Source organism: Paralichthys olivaceus, chromosome 18 (assembly GCF_024713975.1).
Source record: "Paralichthys olivaceus isolate ysfri-2021 chromosome 18, ASM2471397v2, whole genome shotgun sequence".
In the NCBI taxonomy this organism is placed as follows: domain Eukaryota; kingdom Metazoa; phylum Chordata; class Actinopteri; order Pleuronectiformes; family Paralichthyidae; genus Paralichthys; species Paralichthys olivaceus.
Window position 1 is genome coordinate 17,005,495 of NC_091110.1, and position 9,603 is coordinate 17,015,097.

General features: G+C 41.8%; 1 protein-coding gene across 1 annotated transcript; it reads right to left on the bottom strand.

The window, feature by feature from the left end:
• Nucleotides 1-1,803: 1,803 nt before the first annotated feature.
• On the bottom strand, nucleotides 1,804-7,938 carry barhl1b (BarH-like homeobox 1b). The gene is made up of 3 exons (XM_020106882.2): nucleotides 6,571-7,938; nucleotides 3,963-4,185; nucleotides 1,804-2,853 (listed from the first exon to the last, which is right to left on the bottom strand). Exons 1-3 carry the CDS (start codon nucleotides 7,019-7,021, stop codon nucleotides 2,553-2,555), a joined length of 975 nt encoding a protein of 324 aa, XP_019962441.1. The 5' UTR covers nucleotides 7,022-7,938; the 3' UTR covers nucleotides 1,804-2,552.
• Between the last annotated feature and the right edge of the window lie 1,665 nt (nucleotides 7,939-9,603).

Below are 9,603 nucleotides of genomic sequence, written 5' to 3' on the forward strand. Positions count from 1 at the left end.
ATCATTTAGGGCACTTAAACAATTGCGCACATAACATTAATATTTCATCCCCTGCATTGTTTATGGAAAACGAATTGGAGTTGGTGCTGTTAATTTAGGAAAGTGGGAACGGTGAGGCCAGGACAGGAGGGGGGAGGAGGAGGGGAGTGGACAGAAGAGGAGAGGGGCTCCATTTTGGACTTCAGCTTTGTTGGCTCTTCTTTAAAGACATTAGCTGGAATTGATCTGTGATTGCACTTTTGAACGTGTGTCTATTTCTGTGTGGAAGACAGACAGAGGGAGGGGGGGGCAGTGGTACGCCTGCGTTTGTGCTCTTTGCAATCAATTTCAAGGCAAACTTGTACCTTTCAATCAAAGCTCTTCCCTTATTAATAAAACCTAATAAATGTCCCGTATTTTTAGCAATTAACACGGAGTGACATTAACGTTTTAAGACACTGGAGTTGGCTGTGGAGATCTTATTTTGAAAAGGTTAAGAAGACGGATGTTAAAGCACCTGATGACTTATTAACTCTCCTCGTCTCGACATGAGACAAATTCAATCAACGACTCTAAAGCAAACAGGTAAAGTCGTTTGACAGACTGATGTTCACATTTACTCAGGAGGGAAGATTCATTTTTTAAAATCCTGCCTCCAGAAAAGTGGAGTTAAATTAAAACTTCAGCTCCATCACTATCCTGTGACTTTACAACACACATGAATATAGTTTTAAATGTGTTTGCATTCGTGTATTTGATAGAAATGTCAATTTTTCTTTAGTATCTAAATGTGGTCAGACATAAATCTAAAATAAAAAACATATTTTAAGTCTCGCTTTAAACTGGAGCATTAAAACTTACATTTTCTACATTTTTAAATAATTTATCTTTTTCCATCAAGACATATCATAATCTAACTGTGCTATGAATTTTAAAATACAGGTATTATGCTTGGTATTATGTGGATAAAATAACAGGAGAACCTGACTCAACCTTAAACTGCAGCTTCCTAAAATATAAATAATTAAATCTCAACAAAATTAAATATTTGAAGCATCAGAGTTGCAGCCATTTGTGCATCTGTTGGTTTCAATTGATTATTATTGTGTTGTTGCTACCTCGTCCAGCTCGGGTATACACTGGAGTGATCCCCACCAGCTTCCCTCCACGTGTTGATTCCTCCTGACTCTATATATCTTTATATAAACTCATCGGCCACGTGCGTAAATGAAAGACTTTTATTTCCACATTTATAAAAGTAATTCTCTTTTACATCAAATCCCCCCCTTTTTTTCCGACCAACCTTTCCTGTGAAATTCACCAAAAAAAAAAAAAAAAGATAATTTCACGAAATCCGGGGAGAGAGTTTTTTTTTTTTGGAGGGAAGCTATAGAGGAAATAAAAAATAAAATAAAATCCAAATTAAAAAAACGATCCAGGAAATATACGAGAACCACTCCACAAGTTTGATATCTGTAATATACATGTTTTTTCACCAAAGGAGATATTAACAGTTAAGGGTTATCACGGCGTCATATGAAATAACATAATGCACAACGTCTGTTCAAATACATCAAATCAACAGGCAGCTCCACCTGGACGAGTCCAATCGGTTTGTGTATCGAAAAAATAAAAACATCACTGAGGTGGTCGCTTCCCTCCATTTACCCCACTGAGGGAATAAAACTACTTTTCTTTTTTTTTTTTATATAAATGACTGGACATTTTTACTCCTTTTACTAAAACTTCAACTAAGGACAAGAAGAAGACTTTATATATTTCTTTCTTTGTGTGGCTCCAGACAGGAAAGTCCATCCTCTCTCAGACAATGCGTATTTATTTATTTATCATCATCATTATTTTTTATTCTGACTCCTTCGCTTGTATAGTTTCTGTTGGCTAATCTAGCCTATTATGTTGAACTGGATCACCGTGGTCTGAAACAGACGCACTAAAAAATAAAAAAACAAAAAAAAGAAGTCTCCTTTTAAAACCAGTCTCTTTCGAATAAAATGCAAAATATTCTTATTTACAGGTTTATGACAGGTAAAGAAAAACAAATGAGGAATTTACAAAGAAATTCGAAAAAGAAAAATGAAGTTATTGTTGCTTTGGATCCCCTGACTACAGCTTATTCAAATGTCATGGAAGATTTCAGCGTTCGCCATGAACGTCCACATAATAATAATATTAATAATAATAATAAGAGTCAGCTTTGAACCTTAGGTCAAAGTGCCACCAACATTTCATATGTTGGGAAAAACACCATAGACAATACTGAAAGTTGAAATAAATACATAACTTAGATACTTTGATTCATCATGAAAAATAAATAAGTTATAAATAAAATGCAAAACAGAGAACCGAGAGAAAAGAGTCCTCCCTCGTGGCCGGTTTGAGTTTCAGTCCCGATGCTCCGTCCACAGGGTTCAGCCTTTTCTGTCCCTTTATAAAGGTTGATCAGTTTTTCTTTTTCTCGTCTTGTGTAAATCTTTTCGTGTCTTTGTTTTTATTTCTTCTCGTGAGTCCCAAGCTGCCGAGAACCAAGGCAGAGCTCGTGCTCAGGGGCCGGCTCACCGCTGCTGAGTTGGCCGGGAAAGCACGCCGGACATGGGGGGCAGAGGAGGCGGAGGCGGCGGCTCGCTGCCTCCCTGCAGGCCGTGCAGCAGGATCCGTGGCACCAGGGGTCTCTGCAGGGCCGGCGGCGGCGCCGTGGGGCCCCTGTACAGGTAGAGGGCCGCCCCGGGGTCCAGGTTGGACACCAGGCTCTGCGGGTAGAAGTACGGGGACGGGAACATCCTCTGCAGGGCGGAGTAGTTTCCAGCCTCCGCCAACAGCTCGAGTCCCACCGCTGTCTGCCTCTTCCACTTTGTCCTGGAAGAGAGGTAAGAACATCCATATTTATCTATAAATCTGAATTATCTTCACTAAAAACAACTCCCATCTGTTTACCTGGGGTCCAATTACAAGTCAGGACTACATCTGTTTTTTCTTGAATCACCCAAATCTCCAACCTGCCACTTGTATTCACACCCAAGCTTCTCTGCTAGATTGCCAGTATGCACTCCATGCAGGTGAATAATTCATAATAAAGATAATTGAGTAGATATAGTGGTTTGTTTGAATTATTGATATGCACACATGCAACCATGCATTATTCATTCTCCAAAGTGTTGTTTTTATATTTATTTATGTCATTTAGCTGCTCGAGAGTCGAAGCTGCAGACGAATAAATGCTGAAGCTAATTCAAGTGAAAACTGCAGAAAACATGTTTTAACACAGACGAGGACGGTTTCTCTTTCTGGTGCATGGAGGTTTATTTATTTACAACTGGAAAACAGTTGACACCTCGGCTTGCAGGCTAATCGTAGAAACATATAACTTTAATCTGGTAAGTCTTTAAAATAAAAGTAATGTTGCAGGGAAATGGAAGAAATAAACTCTGGACTGACAAACAAATTGGAAAAAAAAATCCCTGTAGGATTTGATTTGTCTTTATAAATAAAAAGAAATCATATAAATAAAGTTTTCTTAAGGAAATACAAACACTCATCCCTTGTGGGCGTTTCCAATATTTCTAAGATATCAGATCAATTAATCAGCTGTCAATCAGTAATAGCTGCTGTAAATGTACTTGATGCGTTTATTTCAATGAAAAATCAAACAGTTAATTGATTCATCAATTGCCTGATGATTAACCAGAAAATATATTTATACATTCAATGAATCAAAATGAAAACAATAGGTGTTGCACTACATTGGAAACTGATGTGACCTTTCTTATGGCCCGAATGATTGATCGATTTAACCGAGAACAAACGGCAGATTAATTACTAATGAATGTTGGTTTGTGGCGGTGACTCATCTGCAGCCTCAGTGAACTTAATCCACCTTTAGAGCGACGGTGACATGGAAACATGGCGTCCCCAGTTTACCCTCCCCCCTCCTCCCCCCCCTGGAGGACCTGCAGCGGGGTCTTTACCTCCGGTTCTGGTACCAGGTCTTGACCTGTGTGTCGGTGAGGTTGAGGGAGGCCGCCAGCTCCATGCGGTCCTGGACGCTCAGGTACTTCTGCCGCTCGAAGCTGCGCTCCAGCTGCGCCAGCTGGTGGTCGGTGAAGGCCGTGCGGGCCTTCCTGGGCTTCTTCAGCCGCACCTGAGGGCTGTCTCTGCTGCTGGAGATCTCCCTGTCCCCCTCCTCTTTCACTGGAGGAACCGAGCCGAAGAAAATGACAAAAAAAATATATAAAAGGAGCAGGAGTTAGACACATTAAGGCCCCAGAATAACCTTTGTGTGGAAGTGTCACCTCCACACACAACCGCAGAAATAAATCAGTGCAGCTGCAGCATCATAACCTTTAAATACACCTGTCAATGTAACCTGGATTCAAAACGGATTCAAAACAGTCATGAAGCTTCTCATCTGAAGGAAGCAGCTCACTTTAATAAAGAGGAAGAAGTAAAATATGAAATGAACTGTGGTTAACTAAAGATTTAAGAAAACACTTGGATCAGCATGTCTTGTGTAACACGAGCTATAAAAGGGTCAAATTTAGAAATAATGCCTCTCCCCAAATATATAATAGAACTCTATATGTTGCATAATTTGTTTTTGGAAAGTACTTCAAAATGAGTTCATTTTATAGTTTGATTTTGATTTCAAAGATTTGAAACTTTTTACCAGTGCACATTTCGTTTCATGATACAAAAATATTTTAACAGTTAAACTTTAGAATAGTAGATATATTATATTTTTATCAGCATGTGGCTTTAGAGGAGAGGTGAATATGTGCAGAGTGTGAATCAGTGCGGTGGAGACGGTGCCTATAGGCGATGTGCAGCTATTTGATTTGCTCTTAAATTGTTATGAAAAGCTCTTCCAATATTCACACTTCCAATCTGATATTTCCTCCCGTCGCTCTTTGTTCTTTACCCCGCGTGTTGTCATGTCAGGGGCGAGCATTGATATATACACTCCTTCAATTCTCTCAGAATAAAAAAAAAAAAGAAAGTGGAGAGAAGGGGGGAGAGAGGGGAGGACGAGAGGAACGAGCGAGGCGAGAGATCCTGGTAGTTGAATAGTTGAGTCGTCCCGAGCAGCACAATAATCCGCCTAATTGAGCCACAAGGGAAGGACGAGCCTTTCAACCGCGACCGCAGGAACTTCACAGGACCGTGGAAATGAGTGGGAACCGCGGTTCGTGTGTGTGTGCGTGCGTGCGCGCTTACAAATCTGATTAGCGCCGGGGACAAATTGCATCAAATCCCCGAAATATTATCGGAGGCGGATTCGTGGAAATCAAAGCCACCGTACAGAGGCTCCGTGGGGCCCCGCGGCTCCTTCCATCAATCAGCGCGTCGATGAGCATCTCCATCCGCGCCTTGACGCACGGGAGCGCGCGGACGCACACGCACGGAATTGCTTGAGGAAATTGATGACGAGGGGTCGTATCGATAACTGACGAGAAAATTGAAATACCAATAAAAGACACCGAATAATATTATTATTATTATGAAATTATATGGGACATTTCACATCCTATTTTTTTTAAAACATATTGCTGTTAAATGTGATTTAACTTTTACTCAGTATTTTCCATTGTAGCCCACAGCGTTCGTCTTGTTTCCAGGCAGCGCTTCATTAAACTGTCAATGGAGGAGACATGTGTGTTATGGCTGACATGATTGGAAACAGAGAGGCCCTTGATGGTATTTATCTGGAGGCGACCCTGTCATCTCCCTCTCTCCTCCCTGACATCAACAGATGCTCTCTGGCGTTTCTGCTGCTGCTGCGAAAACTGCGTTAGTTTTAAATGCAATCACTTCATTAATAACTGTTAATTATAATAAGAAACTCATTAGTTATCGTGCAGGGAGAGGTCGATTGTTTTTAGATACCGTGGTGCAGCAGGGGAGCGGGGAGATTTTTGGTTGATTGCTGGTTTCCGGGTGCCTGCTGCCCAGTGTTGTCTATTTATTGAGGAAATATCTGGTGTTATTGTGTTTCACGCTTTTCATAATTTATTTTTAAAAAAATGAGTTGTTAATTATAATTTTTAGATTTTTTTTCTGGTGAAAATTACATCAAAATGTCTAAAACACCAGCAGGGAGCTACACTTTTTAAAACAATTAATTTATATTTATCTCTTTTTTTATTTTCATCATTACCTGTCAAGCTACAATTATATTTACGCACACGTGTATTTATATAATAGATTCTGATTTATTTTGTGTTTGGCAGTTTGTGTTTCATCAGACTTCATGTCCAACTCCTTGTTTTCTGATTGCACATCAAATTTAAAATTAGGCCCTTTTTTAAATGTTATTTTATTCTGTCTTGTATATATTTTTAATCGGTAGTTTTGCAAAATTAGAAATATATTTAAAGACGAAACAAACAGAAGATGTGCAGCAGATAAAAATGTAGAGATACAAATATAAAATAGAGAGAAGTCACAACTTATATGTGATTTTAAAAAAAAAGTATTTTTCTACATGGGTCCAGTTTCAAAACCAAAAGGCCAAATCATTTCACCTCTAATCTCCTCAGAGCAGCTCCTTCACTGTTTCTTTACTTTTTCTGTCCTTACCTTTATATTCGCTGTCTGACGACGAGTTGCTGTGGATTTTCTCCATAAAGTCGTCCGCTATCTTCGAGGCCAGCCTCCCCGTCTCCTGGGTCGGCTGCCCATTGCTGGAGTAGGGCGCGCAGGCGGCCAGAGGCTTACAGTCCGCGAGAATGTCTCTGATGAGGAACGACGAGGTCACGGTCCTCTGCTGCGACCCCGCAGAGATCTGTGCGTGCTGCAGGTGCGGCGGCAGGCCCACTCCGTGACCTTGCCTCTGGGCCACCTCGTCCACGCACTCCCTCCTCGGCGACGGAGGCGACGAGCAGCCGCTCTCCACGTCCGACCTCGGGCTGAACTCCAGGGGCGATCGGCACTCCCCGACCAGGCTGTCCCCTTTGGACACCGGGCTTCCCGGCCTGTGGGACAGCAGCGAGTCGATCCCAAAACTGGACCCGTTGGCGGACGACTCCATTGTCTCGATCGCGGCCTCCTCAAACTACCATTTGGTATTCAGGACAAGTTTTATTTTAGGAGGAGGGGTAGTGGTTGTTTTAGTCTCAGTTGATCCAGCAGAGGAGAAGCACTCCCCCTCCCAGCACCAAGGAAAATATCTTACAACACACTACAATTCAAATGGATTCATCCGCTATGTCCAGTTCCTTCACAGAGAAAATATCTCCAGTCTAAGTTGCGTTACCGAAATCGACCATGCGTCCGATTTTCTGCTTTTTTGTGAAGTCTTCAAAAAATAAAGACGAGTCCTCCTGAAATCGATGCTGGAGTCACAATCGATTCTTTTCCTCCTTCAGGATCAACTCCGTCTGATTTGAATTCACGAACCTCAGACGGCTGCAGCCGAAAACCCACGTCTCCGCGCAGAGCAGGAGAAACAGACGCAGGAGGAAGGAGCGTTTTTCTGGGGAGGTTGGAGCAGCCGATGCGCGCTCAGCACCATGGACAGGTACAGGAGGCTGCGGAGGAGGCTCGTCGTGATGTGTCCTCACTGGAAAACTGTTCACGTTCTTTAAAGAACAACCAGAAGAAGAAACCTTTAAGGGAAGAAACAAACCAGGATGCAGATAGATAGAGAGAGAGAGAGAGAGTGAGCGGAGGAGAGAAGAGTCCGGGAGCTGCAGCTGACGAGGAGGAAGGAGAAGAAGAAGAGGAGGATGCGTTGCGCGCCGCAGAAAAAGGAGGTAAAGTGGGTTAAACAGTCACAACTGGCAAGTAAAAGGGACGAGGTGCGATGGGGTGGGAGGGAATCCCAAAAAATTGAACTTGAGGAAAAAGTCAGGAGCTAGGTTTTAAGAGCGCCTCGTCCACGTGAGTCCCCTGTGACAAGCCTTCATTGGCTGAGGGGGAGCTGGAAGTGGACCTCCCTACACGCCCACTCCCTCACCCACCCACCCACCCTCCCTCCTCTCTCCCTGCCTCACCCCTCCTCTCTCCTGCCTGGCTCATCCTCCACTTTGATAAAAGAGACACTGAATTCATCAGGAGACTCAGATCCAACTGTTTACAGGCAATTTTCACACTGTTTGCTTTCATTACATCATTGATGAGGCTTATAATGGGGTTATTATGTGCAGCGGCTCCGGCGTTTTTCTTCTCGACTCCCTTTTCTAAGACTTGATTCCTTCCCTGCACCTCCACAGCTTTTATACTCTCTCTTCCACTGCCTTTTACATTTTATTATTCTTATCACACGTTTTAACTTAAGTTTAGTTTTTATTTTACTTCATCTGATTGTCTTTTATTATTGTTAAATTTGTGGATGTAAGAAATGCATCGAGATTCAATAATTTTATTATTACTGTTATTGTTTCTGTAGTTTTTTATTGTTATTATTTGGCGTTTTAATAATAGAGTAAATCGTATTTGTCACTCGCTTTGTTTCTGAATTATTTTCGACATTTGTGGCATTTTCACTTCAACATTTTTATTTCTATCTATTTTAAACATTTAAACATTTACATTTGCTCAACTTGAGACAAAAATCTTAACTTTAAAATCCACAAACTCACACATATATCCACTTGTAAATATTAGTTATTAATTCAGCTTTTCGAACAAAAAACTAAAAAAAAAAAAAAAGTAGATGATTTAAGAAAAAATAAAATATAGTAAAGTCCAATGTGGACAAATTTCCATTTAAGGCACAATAACACCGTTAATGGTCCCCGGTAATTATTTACAACCGTCTGAGCAGCGTGACGCAAAACTTCAAGGCGCGTGATTTGCCATTGTGCGCACTTCTTTCTCCACCTTAACATGCGTGAAATGCCACTGCGTGCACTTTCAGCTCCACAGTTTGCCCCGCACGACGGCCTCGACAGCCCCTAATAATCTAACTAACCCCCCTCTCATCATCAGCGACACCCCCCTACTCCCTCCATCCCTTTTTCCTCCCTCCACCCCATGTGACCACCAGATTGGAGGCGCGCGTCGGTCTCTCAGACACCGGCAGGTTAGTGAATCCGCTCCCCGATCCCATGGGGTCCCATCTCGGCTGCAAGCTGTCACATGTGAGGCGGGGACAACACAGATATAAGGCAACACACACACACACACACACACACACACACACACACACACACACACACACACACACACACACACACCCTGACTTGGCTGTTTCTTTCTCCTCTGCTGGTGCATGAGAAGCAGCAGTGGTTTGATGCTTTCTCTCACAGTTTTTCTTTTGTCTCCCTCTTTATCCTGCGCGTCCACAGGCTCCAGTCATGTCAGTAAATAAATCATGAGCTGATTAAACTGACTTCTTCCTCTTTGTCATCACCACGTGACCTCAAACTCTGAAAGGCGTTTTTTGCTAATCTGAGTTGTTTCGTTGAAAATAACAAATTTATTTGATTTTCATTTAAAGTTTTTACTCAAAGTGTCTTAAAGGTCCAGTGTGTAAGATTTAGGTGAAAGGGAACTATTGGCAGAAATTTAATGTAGTATAATTCTCACGATGTTTTTCAATAGTTCGTTTCATCTAAATTGTATGAATTGTAGTTTTCTTTTATATTTAAATACATCGAGGGGACCCTC

Bases quoted from the DNA above. Each gene is read 5' to 3' on its own strand.
- barhl1b (XM_020106882.2), bottom strand. From the start codon at position 7,021: ATGGAGTCGTCCGCCAACGGGTCCAGTTTTGGGATCGACTCGCTGCTG. The intron at 4,186-6,570 runs GTAAGGACAGAA...CGGTTCCTCCAG, and splicing joins GTCAGACAGCGAATATAAAG to TGAAAGAGGAGGGGGACAGG. The intron at 2,854-3,962 runs GTAAAGACCCCG...CCTCTCTTCCAG, and splicing joins ACCTGGTACCAGAACCGGAG to GACAAAGTGGAAGAGGCAGA.